The following is a 16,857-nucleotide window of genomic DNA, read 5'->3' on the forward strand; positions in this document are numbered from 1 at the left end:
GATGTGTTTGATTTAAATTCTAATTGTATTTGATGTAAGTAAAGCTTCATAAATGTAGACAAAAAAATACAAAAAATTCCCTTAAATAAAACATGGCATATGTCAGCAGGGCTGTTGGTATACTGCATGCAGACATGTCGTGTGCTGCCCAACCTTGATTAAGCAGCACTGTTTTGTCTTGACCAGCACTGCGTTTCAGCAGAGTGGCATGACAGATGAGCCTCTATGATCCGGTAGCTCTCTCCTAACCTTTAACTCCATAGAGTGCAAAGAATGAAGGTTGGAATTTCAGTCTAACCATGAGTATTGAATTCCTTTCTTCCACCGGTATTTTATTCCCTGTGTGGAATCCTTGGAACCACGTGTTAATGTATGTACATGAAATTCTCCTTAAACACACAACATATAAATATGCTTTAGTGACTGCGCACTGATGAGTTCGCTGCTGAGTAGTGCCAACTAGACCATATGCTGTCTGTGCTCAATGCTGTGTGTATGTAGATGCACCTGATGTGTTTATATATATATATATAAAATCTCCAACTGTGCAATGTGCACACACGACTTTGATTGGATATATAATGTACTAACCATATGTTGTGCAAGCGCATATGGACCTTGATATAAATTGATATTGGGACAGCAGGTGCTTAGAAATTAAGGCTCTGAGTAAAGGTTCAAAAGAAGTTCAAATCTTAGAGATGCCAGAAAACTGGTGCTGGGCCCCGAACGGCTTGCGTCTTAATCTTTATAACTAACGAGAAAACAGACAAAGATTTATTTTGATGAAATTCTGAGCTGTGTGCTCGAATATTGCTTTAAACGAGTTGTTGTCGGTCTCTCGTTAGTTAGCATTGTGGTAGAGCTTTAATTCTTAAGCGTGTCCTGTACTCTCTCCTCCTCCTTCCAGTGTGCCAGTGTGCCTGCCATTGTAGATTGTAGATTGCGGCGTCTCCGCTGTAATGCCGTGTTCACAACTTGGAACTTCCTACTTCCCACAATAGAACATTCATTCAAACTTAGCGGTATGCTTTCAAAAAAATAAAAGAACACTCGCTATAAACTGTTTACCAAAACTAAAAAGAACTGAAGAGTTGTCTAGTTAGTGCTTAATTAGCTTTTAAAGTGGATGTGATAATTCACTGTTAAGAGCACCAAATGATTACATGAGGAGCAGCTTAAATAAAACATCTTGCAGAAAACAAATTAACATTCAAATTTAAACATTCAAAGTATCATCCAGCACTTAGTGAGTTCAAATATAAACAGCAACTCAAAAGACTATATATACTTATACTATAAGCACTGCCATGTTGAAGTGACATCATAGAATCACAATGCAGAATTTGGAGGTGGAAATTATAAGTTGGAAAGGCATTTCGACAGCTCTTTTACTGTAGGAGAGTATCTCGGCTGTTTCAACATGCACAAAACATCAAATTGAGGTGGATGGGCTACAACAGCAGACCACATACATTTCTCATCTGTCAAAAATCTGGACATCAGGAGCGTAAATCTTTCCAAACTAGGCATCTGAAGATTTGATTCCTGTTCTGGGTGACAGAACTAAAACATGTAGTCCTCTGCAGTAGCTTATCCACCCTAAGGCCTAATGTGTTGCGTTCTATTGACGACTTTCTGCTTACCATGTTTTTAAAAAGATTTTCTCAGGTACTACAAACTTCGGTCAGCTCAGACCAGCTCAGTCCTGTCAGTTGTGTGTGCTCCTAATTACAGAATGTTTTTTTGTTTTTCGCACCAGTTCGATGGGTCTTTAAATTGTATCCTGTGTCAATGTGGATAAAACAAAATTTTTTACTGTAATACTAATATAACAAGGGACACTAGGACCAGTGGCTGTGCTCTGTAACACTACAGCACAGAATGAAACTGGCTCAGGAATGCAGTATCAGCGCCCTATATATCCTGCTGTTGGCTTAACCTTCACACAGTAACTAATGCACAGGAGCAGAAGGGTGAGCGTGCTGAGCCTACACTGCTGAAAAGGACTTGTTCGTGCTAAAAGCTCCATCAAAGGAGAAACTTGGGAGAAGTGAGAACAGTCTGCTGGATGGCAGTAAGAACATGAATGAAACGAAATTCTGGTGAATTTTAAGAAGTGCACTAAACACATCACATATTCCAGGTCAAATGCTGAATAACTTGAGCGCAGTGGTGCGCTGAATTCTGAACATCTGGGTTAAAAAACAACATAAATGCTGTAAAAACCTGACAAAATACTGATTTTCTGTTTTGATTTCAATCATTTATGTAGCTATATATTATTTAGCATCAGCTCCATGTTCTCAGTGGATGCTTGTTTTTCCTTTATGTTTATACACACTTGCACAAGGTTTATGTGCTTTCTTTTTCCCCATTTTTCGACCAATGAATAAAAGAGTTTTGTAAGAATATTTCTATCATTGCCTCGTCCAACATGTTCCACGTGCACTCAGATTCTGACATGTAACCAGACTAATCGCAGAGAAAAATCCATGAAAAACTAAGACTACATTTTAATATCATCCTAACAAAACACGGCTATGAGATGAGACTTGGCTGGCATTTAAAACAATAGATCTAACATGGTGAACAAAATCATTTTCCTATAGCTGAGCCAAAGCAAAATTGGCTAGTATTTTTAATAAAAAAAATCCTTTCATGCTTTAGTGTTAAAAGAAATAAACAAAACCGTGCAATCAGAGAACATCGGAGAGCTCTAGGAAGGAAACTGCTGCCTATATGCGAATGTGTGTCTCTTGGGAAAGCTGAGAGAAATGGGAGCAGGAGGCAAATCAGATGTGAAAGGAGGCAAGCCAGAGACTGGATTAACATGCAGTTGTCTACAGCCACACTAAAGGAATGGAAAACAGGCACCCTGGTGGTCTCTTACGAAGGCTTGAGAAGAAGCTAAATTAATGCACCTCCCCCACCACTCTTGCTTTGTTTAAGGCTGGAGAAGCTGCCAGAAGCGAGAGCTGTGATGCAAACCTGGAGCCAACCAATCAGCTTTGTTCCGCATGTTCAACAATTTTGCCGTGCAATTGCTTGGTCCCAAGGAACAGTAAGGCTCAGTGGAGGGGTGGAGGCTCATTCTCTTATTCCTGCTCTTTCACTTTTCTCTTCTGTGTTCTCGCTGTGCCTTCTCTCATCTACACCCAATCCAAATTCACTCGCGCTGGGGGACAACACAAATCCCTATTCACACAAATACAATCCCGTTGTTGCAAGTGACACCTCTTATGGTATCCAAAATGACAAATCCATTATAACAGCTTGTGTGGAGCTGACGTGTCCTTCACACATGCATCTTGAACAAATGACAAACAAGGTGAGAAAGAACAAATCTGCCACAATCCCAGAGCAGACTCTTAAAGAAGCTCAGCACGTGGTAAAAGAACAAAAAAAAAGTAGAAGAGGCGTGTATACTGTTTCAACTTGCAGCTCTGCATACACTAACATTTATTAGCATACTTCAGCGCTTAGATATTGACAAATGTTTTAGCTTTAGCGCTTCAGTTACATATCACATTTGACACATAAACCTAATCCCTTCTCATGGGTATTCAGAAGCAAAGGATTGAGTTATGTCTAATGGATATGTGTTTGTGTGAAAGTGCACTTGCAGTGGAACTGCAAGACTGTTTCTAAACTTTTTTGTTAGTGATGTTGGCCTGCTTTCTTTTACCTCAGTCAGTTCCAGACCTAAGGACCTGTGAGACTGTAAGTCTGCTCTCTCTGTTTCTTTCACTCTCCCCTAGGTAGGGACAGGGAAAGGAGAAGAGGTCCCAGCAGTGCACCAGTTCTCCCAGATCAAAAACAAATTGCTCTTCATGCTAGAATCCCATGTGTCCAGGCCAGGCGAAAATGTATGAAGAGAAAAGCATGCTTTATATTCCAGGCCTGCAGCCCAGGGGAAGCACTGCAAGCAAGGACATATATTTGCAGAGCAGCCCATAGCTCCTGAAATACCAAATTTGAGCCTGTTTCTGTCGGACATCATCAAGTTTTGGTGGCTGACCCTCACCTACAATATCCATTCACACATACGGGCCATTCTCAGCACCTGTTTAGTGAAAATGTGATCATGCTGACATTCCATCACAGGCTAGTGGGTGAATTAATCAGAGAATTCATGGAAAGGAAGCAAACAAACAACAAAAAAATTATATATATTTTTCCAATTAAATGACTTGAAATTTTTTTAACTGGTATGAAAATGGTATCTGAAATCAGTCACATATTTCACACCAAATATACAAAAAAAAATTGTTTTAATCTGGTTTCTAGTCCAGATACTGATACTGAGGCGGCATACTGATTTGGGGTATACTGCAGGACAAAAGTGTGTGGAATAAAACACACTTTTGTTTATAAAGAATATCATACCAATACTAGACCAGACACATCCGATTTTTGCTCTCAGGACAGCCTCAATTCTTTGTGCCAAAGATTCCACAAGATGATGGAAACATTCCTTTGTGATTCTGCTTGGTGTTGACATGACTGCATCACGCAATTGTTGCGGATTTGTCAGCTCACAATTCGCGCTGCCAATCTGCCATTCCACCGTATGCCTGAAGGTGCTCTACAGTATTCAGTCTTTTGGGAAGCTGAGGATATGAGTCATTTTGAAATGGAACATTGTCATACTTTTGGCTCATTTATCTCTGTATTTGACACGTGTGTCCTGAGATGCTTTTCTGCTCGCTACAGTTTAAAAGAGTTGTAATTTAACTTTACTTTTCTCTTTTTTTTTTTTTTTTTCACGCTGTTGTGTGCAAACTCTAAAAGATGTGAGTTGCAAGTAAAAATCCCAGGCGATGAACAGTTTCAGAAAAATCCATCTGGAACCAACTACGATTATATTGTCAGAATAAACAAGATCACAAATTCCTTTGCTTGTGATGTTTGATCAGAATCAGTGTTTTGAGCTACATTTGAATAAATCTATGCACTGTGCTTCTGTTACATGATTAGCAAATTGAATAATTGCGTAAACAAATCTACACAAGGTCCAACTGGAGTGGTTGGTGGACACAGTTTTTTTTATTATTGGGCATAACTGGCTAGTTCACCACTTTCCCCCCCCAAATTACAGGCTACTGCCACCTCCTGGTATTTAGAGTTATTTGCTTTCGTGCAAGAAGAGAAGACATGTGTCTGTCAGCCATATTCTTGGTGGTGCATTTAAGTGCAGGCGATGCCTACTCAGCACTGGTTGGTAGTAATTCTTTGTTGTCAAGCATAAAGAGACTCTAAAGATACTGGCCCCAGTCCAGTACAGTCCAGGCCAACATTAATGCATGATTAAGAAGGCATTCATTGGTAAGGGAGAACAGAGGAAAAGATCGGTCTATCCTAATAGTCTCTTTTCCCTTCTCTCTGGAAGGGCAAGCTCAATGCTAATTCTTTTATATTAGTTACTGTGCCGTCTTATGTCCGGAAGCCCTTACAAATCAATCCTGTTCACTGTGACCAGAAAGGTACATGTTACTTTCGTGTTTGGGGTGGGGGGAATTAAAACAACCCAATCTGACCTTTTCTTTGTGTCTCTTTCAAAATGGTTTTAAAACAACAGAAAAGGACATGACATGGAGCAATGTTGCATTACAATGAGGTTGCTTCTATTCTGGTGTGGTTCCATCTATAAAACAATACAATTCAGTGTTCACAGCTAACAAACTGAAAAAAACTATAGAGCTTGTACAGAAAACAGGGCTGTTTCTGTCAAAAAGCAAGAAAGTATGTGTGTCACCAGTTTAAAATGTCCAATGTTTACTGTATTGGGAACATTATACGTATTTGCATATTTAACCATTAGCTTTATACTGATTTAACCAAAAATGATCAACAAAACATCAATGTGACTGCACACCAATTGCCTGCTCATTACCTCATTCTTAATAAAATCACAATCCCCTTATAACAGTACTAAGCTATTCAGATATCTGTAATTTTACCATATCAGTAAATGTACTGTTTTTATTTATTTATTTATTTTACAATGCATGCCAAATAAAAGCCCTTATTTCCTTTTTTTGACAAATGGTAGCATTATGAACAATTTGCATTTATAAAACTCTATTGCATATTTATGTTAATAGAACTCGACAGCTGCGAGTGACCTTGGGTAAAAGTTGTCCAACCGACAAGAAAATACATAACCTAATAAATTCAAGTATATATTGTGTACGCTAAGAAATTGCAACGCAGTGTTTATTGCTATGTTACTCTGCTGCTTGTCTAATAAAACAATGCAACTATTTTCAAGCAGTAATCAATCCTGACATATAAACTAATAGTTTCAGTATTTGTGGTGATGCTATTAAAGAAGAAACTTAGTGCCAAAATCTTTTTAGTTTCTATTTTAGACTATTATATACATAGATATTTTAGCTTGACCTCAGCAAGTCAACTTGTTAAATATGATTCACGGCCAGTCTGACCTGACCCAAGTCAAAGCATTAGAAATGTCAGCTTGAGGTAAGAAATATTCGAGAATACATGCTGCACTGTTGGACAAAAGCACTTTTACAGTTTTATCAACCAAATAAGAACACGGGTTTTGGTGGGTAAGTATACCATAATTTCCAGACTATAAAGCGCACTTATATATAAGCCGCACCCACTGAATTTTACAAAGATTTTTATTTTGAACATAAATAAGCTGCACCTGTCTATAAGCCGCAGGTGTCTACATTAAAACTAATGAACTTTACACAGACTTTAACGAAAGAGAGTGTCTGTTACATGGTGTAATGGGTGAAATATGTTGTGGCTCCTTTAAGAGCAGAGCGGCATTTTGGGAATAGCCTGCCACCGCATTTTTCCGGTATTACTGCATGTGTGCAAGACCGAGGAATATGTCCTGATTATTTTCTGATGCTGATTTCTGGAAACCTGTCTGTTGCAACTAGAGTTAGAGAGTGAGCGGCAGGTCAAACGTCAGAGGAACCTCGTCCATATTTATGATGTGGTGCGGTCGGATTCAGTGGGAGCGCGTCTGATTTAATATAAAGAGTTTCATTGGGTTACCTGAACCTAATGTTACGGGTCTCAGTTTTTTGGCTTTAAGGCTTGTGAAACCGGGAAAAACCAAGAAAAAATCCATAAATTAGCCACTTCATTGTTTAAGCCGCGGGGTTCAAAGCGTGGGGGAAAAGTAGCGGCTTATAGTCCGGAAAATACGGTAAGTAGTACAGTCAAAAAAAAAAAAGAAAATTTCAATGTACCTGGTTTGAGCTGGTGCTTGATGGCAGAGGGTTGGACACCATTGGTCCAAAAATATCCAAATCATCACTAATCGGAGCGGCACTTCCAGATCCCACCCCGCTGCTGCTTGTGTTGACTGCAGGAGCATCTAAAATGAAGAATATCAGAGAAAGAGTGAGAGAATAAGACAAAGAAGAAAAAATGGACAGGGTTTCAGAAAAGTGGAAATGACACGTCCAGGCTGACTTTCTCAAAGGGCAGTGGGTTCAGACTGTCTGACCTCTAACTCCCCTGTGCAAGCTAGGTTAAGGTCTCCGGATCATTGTGAATGTCAAAGAGTCATGGCTTCATGTATGTAAGGGCATCAAGCATACAGAACGCATTCTACCACTGTCCATTTTTGAAATCCCACATATTTCAACAGAACAATTAGGATCTTGATATGAGTGACATTTAAATAGTAGATCATTTGCTGTCTTTGCATAGTTAGCTTCATAATTATTAATACGCTTCAGAATTGGCAAATAAAAATAAACATTACACACTAACATCCACATCAGGGCAATCAAATACAAAATATGCAGCTGGAGGAAGTTGATGAGGGAGGCGGAGAAACCACCAATTATCACAGTTTCTGTGTTTGGCCCTTCAGTTCATCCATGGGATTGAGAAGTTTAAAAATCACCTGCGACAAAAATCGCGTGTTCAGGCCAGGTGTGATCAAAACCGTTCATTTCGGTCACGAGCATCATTGGAGAATGCAAACAAGGAAAAGCATCAGATACTCTGTACTCGGTGGATCGATGATGTTTTGCAGTCATTTTGCGCATAATGATTTTTTTACCTAGCAAGACTTTTCAGTCTAAATTGACCCTGTATTTTTAGATTTAATACGGTTGGATTTACCAAAATAATAAATCTACATGACATCCAAATCAGCAATAAAAAAAACAAACAAAAAGAAAAAACATCAGCATTTTGAAATTGTCAGCTCAGATTCCAGATTTGCACCATACTGAAAGCTCCCATTTATTCAACAATAAAGAACACCTATGAAAATATATCAAAGCCTGCAAAGTTAAACATGGAGAAGTGCAGGTGTTCTAGATGCCTCCAGCAGTGTCTCCATCCTTGTTAGATATTAAAACACTAGTGTGATTAGTGCTGATATTCCTGCTGGCTGAGGCTTTAGCTAATTCTAATTGCATAACTACAGATAACACACAGTTTTTATAAATAAAATAAATGACAAAAATATTTAAGCATTGGAATAACTTGCATGTAGAGATGTGCAGAGGACTTTTTTCGATTCACAAAGAGATCATGACCAACACCTTTCCAGTAGTTATTTTTAGTTTATACCTGCAATCTTTTTTAAAATCAATTTATTGAAGCGGCACAGACCCTGACTCAAATAAGGGTCTGTGCAGCTTTAACTTCGTGAAGATGAATTAATTGTGTTAGTTACTCATTTTTTAGTGCATGTCAGAATAATTCTGGTGTTGTCAGTCTAAACAAAGGACTTTTCTTCACCTCCTGCTTCTCCTACTGCTCACTGGCAGCGTCCAAAAAAAGAAAAATGAATTCACGCTCGACCAGTGTTTGTGCCAGAGGTGGGAAACACAGCTGCTAACGGCTGACTCTATTCGGATGTTCAAACACACTTTGTCTTTCCATTCAAGTCCTGGCTGGTGTCTGTGCTTCACACACAACAGCCCATGGAGAACAATATCAGTATTAATGACCATTTTTATTTCTGTTTGTTTATTTTTTTCTTTTTTTCTTATAAGGACTTCCAAATATGCTTGGGGATGTTGGAGAAAATGAGCATGTACTGGAACAAGAAAGAGAAGGCCACCGGGGTGGGAAGGTAGCGGTTGATGTAAATTCGTCTCTCTGTTTTTATAACACGCTGTGCTGCTTCATGCTGCTGAGGGGAGAGAGGAAACACACAAGCGCAAGACACAATTCCATCATCACACATGGCTCATCATCAGCTCCCTCAGCCTGGGAGCATGCCATAAATTCTTCCATACACAAACAAACACACACTGTGCCCCCAGTGGCATGGGCGCACACTAACTAATCCATCTTGTTTTCCGTTTCCATCCCCTCATTTCTATCAATTCCTCCTCTCTCCTTACCACCATATGAGCCAAACACAGAGAGAGAGGGAGATGAAAAATTCAGACACTGGTGCAATGTTTTGCGTTTGGGCTCTATAGTTTTCAATTTCAAGACGATAATGGAGTATATCTGTTGGCTTTGGTCATGCGGAGGATCTTGTTCCATCTATCTCAACAATATAGTGATGATTTGGTCGGCTGTTTTTTTTTTTCAGTGTCATCAAACCAGCAAAAAGGGCCAGAACAACAGGACTTTTATCCATAGCCCAGGGCTGGGTAATGTGCTGAAACCAGATCAATGTCATGCTAACCCAACAAAAAAATCCCCCCCCAGTGGATTAGTTACAAGTTGATCTCATATCGTATAAATTCTATCACAATACATTTCTTCCTGAGAATACTCATTAATTACATTTTCAAAGTAACGCTAAATTACTTTAAATCATCTCACACGAATGCATGTAGCCTTGTCAGTGAAGGTCTATTGCAGTGTATTTCTGCATAAACACGTTGACCCTGAAAGTACAAGTACGCAATTCTATACTTTTTTTTAACCTCATCTGTCAAATAGTACCCTCAGCTCAGCTCTATTCCTGCAGCTGTATCCTAACCAGCACAGGCAGCTATGCGGCTCGGTGGTGCACGAACAAAGCTTCACTCTGACATGCTGGAGAAAAATGGCAGAGGAGAGGGTGATTGATTACTTTTGTCTTACCCAGGCCTAGTAGGTCGATGGCAGGCTCAGCACTCTTCTTAGGGCTGGCTCTGGAGTCTATCTGAATGTCCTCTCTCTTCTGTGATTGGAGGAGGGAGGGGAAGACGAAAGAGAAAGAAACAGAAGAGAGGTTACACACAAAAAAAAAAAAAAAAAAAAAAAAGAGTTGAACAAACTTTAGAAATCATTTAGTATGCTGAAGGCTTTAAAAGGTCAACTGTATAGTAGATGATCAATAGTGTCTGGGTCAGCATACAAGAAAGAAAGTCCTCTCGAGATTAACTGAAAATGCACTGGATAAATAAAAAACAACAACAACAAAAAGCTACATAGATTTAACAAAAAAGATATTTACCAACATATTCCCAAGATATTTGTGTTTGAAGTGAATAAATATAATTCTTACCATTATTTAAAAAAAAAAAATTTGTTACATCATTCTGTCTTTTTAAGAACCTATTGTTTCGGCACATCCTGAAAACCTTTGCTCTTGTTTTTGCTGATGTCATTCCTCTGAGGATTTGGAGGTGTCATGCTGAAAGGTGATATTTCATATTAATCTCAAGTTCTTAAGAAGTAGCCTTCAGGTTTTGTGCCTTAACTGACTAGAATATGGAGCTACTCATTATATCCTCTGCCCAAACTATAATCTTAGTTCCAGCTGAATAAAAACAGCTCCCGCCAACATGCTTCAACATGATATTGTTCTTTTGATTATGCACTTTGTTGTTCTTTTTGTTGTGTGTACATGCCGAACATATCTTGAAGTATTATGAATAGAAAGTTTAACTTTGGTTTTAGAAGAATTCACACATTAAATCACATGGGGTTGAGATATTAGCTGCATTTAGGTTGCAGACTTAGTATACTATCAGCCTAAACTAAGTTGAGAGAAATATTTTTTAATACATAATACAAACAGGAGAAAAAATAGTGCTTTTAGCAAGAGGTAGGTCTTCACTGGTTGTTTGAACATTGCCAGTGACTCAGCTGTTTCAGGCATCTAGGGGAAGTTCGAGTTCATTCCACCACCTCAGTGCCAGAAATGAAGAGTCTTGATGTATACCTACCTCTTACACTGAGAGATGGTGGGACCAGTCGATCAACGCTATAAAATCTGAGCGAGCGAGGAGTGCGAGGAATGATAAGAGCTCTGAGGTAAGAGGGTGCTGGTCAACTTTGGGCTTTGTAGGCAAGCAAGTGTTTGGAATCTGATGCGTGCAGCTACTGAAAATCAGGGGAGGGAGTGTAGCAGTGGGGTGGTGTGTGAGATGCATTTTATTTGTTAATAAAGAAATTAAGTCTTGCTAAACAACCTCATAACCTGGACAGGAAGAATTCAGGAGACTGTTGTCACAGCAACCAACCTCCATGACTTGTTTTCTTCTGGTTTTCTCACAAGTTTTAGAGGGACAGCCTGTTCTTAGACTTGTGTAATTATTTCTTCATTTGTTGAAAGAAATACTGTACTGTAATCCTCACCTAATTGCTATTTTTCAGCAGTGGGATCCTGTACTTGCTTTGTAGGTTCCCATGGATGTTAAAAGCCACATGTAAGAAAAATCCTATCGATCCATTCATTTCACACAGTCAATCAGTGGATGTCTCAGACACTTTTAGCCCTCTCCATTTGTGTGCCTGGCTAAAGAAATCTCTTCTCTATGATTGGTCGCGAGGGCCGTTTCTATGTGAGGAGTAAAATCCTAATTCACACTGAATTGCTGATCGATAAGTGCAACAGCAGAGAATAGATCAAAAAGCCTCTTAAAACCATTACACACACAAAATCAAAAAGAGACTGGAATGGACAGTTGCACATTTTCTGCCTTTGTAAAAATAAAAAAATAAAAAGAAGAAGCAAAAAAAAACCACCAACCACCAACACCACCACCACCACAAAAGCAATACATTTCCATCGTGGGTTTTTTTGCCTGTTTTGTCACATCTGAATCAAAACTTCAGCATGTGGCATAAGCTATATTGGCACAATGAAACAGAATAATAAATATTACTTTGTCAGCTTCATCACCCCCCTCCCACTCGACAATGCAAATGTGGTTTGAGTGATGAAATGAAAAATGCAAATGAAATAAGTTCTCTGATGTGCAGGCTGCTGGTTCGGACATGTGGAATTATTGCCGAAAAATTTAACCAAGTTGGGGGGTTTATTCAAAAGCACCATAAAAAAAAAAATACATACAAAAATAAGTGGAAACCTATTGACTAAAAATATTGTACAATACTACCCTGGCTACAAACAATTTAATTACAATTCCTGGTTTACCTCATAAATCTTCCTAAATATTCACCCTGGATGCACAAATACCTTTTTAAACCATAATACTTGTCTGGTGCTGTGGCACATAATGAGCGTAAGTGCGGGGGTTCATTCAGCTAGGTGCTCTTAAGGCAAAGTAATTCAAGTCATTTTAAGCTCATTTGCACACTAAAGTGCTTATGATTCATGACTGATCTTCATCAGGTTTCTTTGCTGTTGCTTCACAGCATGGTCCTTCAATAAATGTCTAAACGAGAAAAAAAAAATGTAATTCTATTATTAACCAACATCTGCTAGTTTTATTTAAGAAATAAAAACACTCGTTGCAAAGTCTACATTTCCCCTGGTAGAGCTAGCTGCGCTTTTAGCCTTTCATTAATTACGCTAAGCTAATTGTGACACCACCCTCAAATTGCACACAGACAGAATTCATCAGACTCTGAAAGCATTAATTACCAAAACGCTGAAACTGCCGCTTTTCATCTTTCAACCGCACTGAAAAGCTCTCCCAGAGTTAGAAAGGGCTTTTTTTTGTACTAAGCCTTTCGTGACCTTTTCATTTTTCATACATAGGAGTAGAGCCAGGACTGCAAATGTGAGGTACAACTGGCCTTTATAAGCAGGGGAATAGCCCTCATTCAGCACCATGATTGAAACGTGTAGCGGTGAAGTGGTTAGCTTTGCCTGAATTATGCATGAATCCAGGAGCTCGACTTCTTTTCTATTTTGTGGTGACAAGACAGACATTTTGCGCACACACTGATAAAACCACTAATGCTTTTAGACAGAGAATTCATCTGGAGCATAATTTTGCGGTTCAGATAAAGGGAAATAGCCGCACCGGGACGGAAACTCACGAAACACCTTCCAAAAAGACACACGAACTTGAGAGACCCCATAAATTACTAGTGCGTCTCAAACTCTTTCTCCTCTGTTCGTCAAATCTATCGATCCATGTTCCTCTGCGCTTCCCGCGCCATCTCATTTCAGTTCTAGCCATGTCGTTTTTCGAAGACTGGTGAGTGAACGGGTGTGAAATGAGTTGAACTCTGCGCTGTGTCTCATAAGCCTCTCATATCAAGGTCATTCCTAATTCATGAACACTTCCCTTTGATGGCACAGTAATTCCATTTGGGTCAGATTCACTCAGACCTGCCTTGGCCTCGCTATGCAAACACGATCACTGAGAGAAAGAGACGGAGAGAGAGAAAGAATGAGAAAGAGACTCTCACTGGTGCTCAGTCACTACAATGAGGGCCACTTGTATCACATCAGAGCAGAATGAGGCCGGCCTCACTAGAGCACTCGACACCCATTTCAGTTCCTCCATATCTTACAAACAAAGCAAACACAGTCCTACTGTGTGATGAATAGTAGTCTGAACTCTAACAGCCCTTGTGTTGAGTCACGATGTCTGAATAATCCAAGCGAGACATATTGCACTCCAATAAGAGAATTGTAAAAAGGATCTTTCCACTAATATGTATTACAATATGTGCGTACACCCCTAAATGCTTAATCCCTCCATAAACTCTTAACCGCTGTTGAAATTACAAACGTTGAATTGATCATCATAATACAAGACTGTTTAGATTCACACACAGCACACACTCAATCTGGCAACCCAGGATTTCTCATAAGCAATCATGACCTTGTAGCGAAGACACATGGTGGACAGCAGCTCAGTTCAGTCATCACTGACTGACAGTCTTTCAAAAATGTGTGGTGGTCTGGGAAAATCACTCATATGAGCCAGTGGCTGATCTCCTTTACTTTAAGAAACCGTAAATATACTGTAACACTCTACTTTTTAATCTCGTCTAGGGTATGTTCGTGCAAAGACCACACTGGATCAACAGCCAGATTAACACAAACATTTGTAAACACAGTCTGCCTAAAGATGTCTAAATCCTTGCTGGCTAAGTTGCATTTTCTCACTCAGTGAATGTCTGGTTTTGTTGTTGGAAATCCACATGCCATGGCAAAATGGAAATAAGCCTAATCAGTTTAGTTTGTAATCAGATACCAGCTGTCAAACTGTCCTCCATGCACCTGCACCACTGTGGGACCGGAATCTTTAAATACTCGCAATCCTGAAATGCAAAACATCTCCCTTTGCACTTACAGAGGTAACCAGAATTTTAACAATAGCTTTGCTTGTGGTTGAGATACATGAAAAAAAAAAAAAAGTATCAGTTCAGAAACACGTGCAGTTCTCAAAACTATAGTATTATGCCAGGATTGAGAAGATAACTGGAATTCCCTGGACACTACAGAATACCGAGTACATGTTTTTAGTATTTACAAGCAGTATTGATTATTTAATACAGGCTTCAACACCTGGACTGAGTAGATGGGAGGGGTTAAGATTGGATTTTGTTGTTTTTACTTTGCAACAAAAGATCTGGGTCTGGGAGCAGTAATCGATTAATGCAAGCCTAAAATCAGGACACCTTGTGCGATCACTAGAAATGAATAGACCCTATTGTTATTCCGGTTGTGACCCAGGAATAAGGAAAGCAAACAGCACAAATAAAAAACCAACTGATGCATAAAATAAACCTGAAACACTTAAAGCACAAAAAACCTACATGCCTTTTTTTATTTATATTTTTTTTTGGGATATGTGAAATTTCTGGAAGAAAAGAAAGGTAAGGAATTGCAGGTATAATAACATTAGTAACTAAGTGAGCATATATTTGCATTTACATTTTGATGGAATACGGTAATTAAATGCACTAAATGGGGTCTGTTTTCACACATTCTTGTAGGCAATTTCAGCAAGAAAAATTAAATTTTTCTTAAACATTCATTTTAGGAGACCTGCCCTATTTTCTCTTGTATATTTTGTATTGCTCTTTAATAAAGAAAAATCACTTCTTATATAATTACTCGAATATTCATTGGAATAGTTTGTAGAATACTCGATTACTAAAATAATCGATAACAACATCTCTACTAGCTAACTAAACATTCGCGCATACCAAATACACTTCTTCATGCTAACAGTATACCCTAATAGCAGTGCCTTCTTTTTGCAGGCAAAAATTGTTCAGTGATAGATTGATAAGCATAAATAGTTCAAAGTGTTGACTTGGCCTCTAAAATCCGCAGATTGCAATGTGATCTGAGCATCTGTGGGATATACTGGACAAACAAGTCCAATCCACCCCACAACGTACAGGACTTAAGGGATCTGCTGCTTATATCTTGGCGTCAGATACCCTGTACACCTTCAGAGATCTTGTCATGCCTCTGGAGGCACAGTGATGAGAAAAACAAGATACTTCTTTTCACTAAACATCCTGGACAGAGAATATGTTCAACCTGCATTACACATGTTGTAGCAAAAACTGTTAATTACATCATCGTAGCAAATACATGCTCAATTAAACCCTTCGCCGCCACTTCCCAGGCTACAAATAACACAGCCAAGTTTTAATGATTTCTGGCAACTGTACTTTTCTCTAGGCACCGGAAATGCTATAAAAAGAGGAAAAAAACTGGGCGCAGTTATTATTTAATGCACTTATCATTCATTACATTCCCTCGTCCAGCTTCTGAGTGATCAAAACACAAGCCAGACCATATAATGTGCAGCCCCTCATCCTCTCAGGCACTAACAGCACTGCTTCCTTCAGTCTGCATCTCCTTTAATGAGCCCGTAACTGCACCTACTACAGTCTGTAACCAGTGCATTCTGCATATATACTGTATATATAGAGTCTGATGCTCTGTGCCAGTCACACCTGATAAGAGCATGTAGAAAAATTTGACAACATATTAGATCAATTATTTATTCTAACTGATGGATCTCTACATTCATAAGAAACAGACTTATAAACAACACATCATCTGATTCATACTGCAGCAGTACAGCAGGGACTAAACATGGATCCTTTTGCCATTTGTAGCACCAACACCCAGAACTTCATCAACAGGTAACAAATCTCAGCACACACCATTCTGATGTTTTCATATCGCAGTAGTATTGATGGCTACAGTGTGCAGAGACTTGAAAACAAAACGTGTAGGTTTGATTCAATGAAGAGTAGGCAATGTTTTTCTCTGCAGTCTCAGTAAACCTGCTTCCATTGTAGCATCAGATTACGTTTCTTGGGCAACTTGAATAGAACTCGATGTGGTCTTCATCTGTTGTATCTCATCATGTTAATGGTTTGGCATGGTGCACGCTCTAATGCAATTCAATCAATAATCAATAATTCCACTCACTGTTTTTGCACCAATCTTTATAAACGCTAGACATTTTTGTGCAGATACCAAATGGTGGGGGAAAAAAGGTTGGCAGGGGATTTATATCTGAATTTAGTGACAAATTCAGATCTAAATTTATTTTTTTTCCCCCATTTTGACATTTGATCAGTGATCAGTGACATATTTGTGCCAGTAAACATTAATCCAAAGATCCTGGAAGGTGTCTATAAATTTGTTTTGAAACACCTGGAGTATTTTGTAAATTACATTTCATTTTAAACTCTACTGTGTAGAATTAGCTTTTCCAT

At 38.9% G+C, this 16,857-nt stretch overlaps 1 protein-coding gene across 4 annotated transcripts in view; it reads right to left on the bottom strand.

Moving 5' to 3' along the window:
* The window catches only part of smap1 (small ArfGAP 1), a 108,134-nt gene that overhangs the window by 17,891 nt on the left and 73,386 nt on the right, over positions 1-16,857 (bottom strand). For all 4 annotated transcript variants that reach the window (XM_046870893.1, XM_046870885.1, XM_046870878.1 and 1 more), the window contains 2 exons: positions 10,057-10,135; positions 7,236-7,363 (listed from right to left, as the gene is read on the bottom strand). In XM_046870893.1, coding sequence (XP_046726849.1) covers positions 7,236-7,363; positions 10,057-10,135 — 207 coding nt within the window. The remainder of the gene's footprint in view (positions 1-7,235; positions 7,364-10,056; positions 10,136-16,857) is intronic.

The sequence above is a fragment of the Silurus meridionalis genome, chromosome 2 (genome assembly GCF_014805685.1).
Source record: "Silurus meridionalis isolate SWU-2019-XX chromosome 2, ASM1480568v1, whole genome shotgun sequence".
Lineage (NCBI taxonomy): Eukaryota > Metazoa > Chordata > Actinopteri > Siluriformes > Siluridae > Silurus > Silurus meridionalis.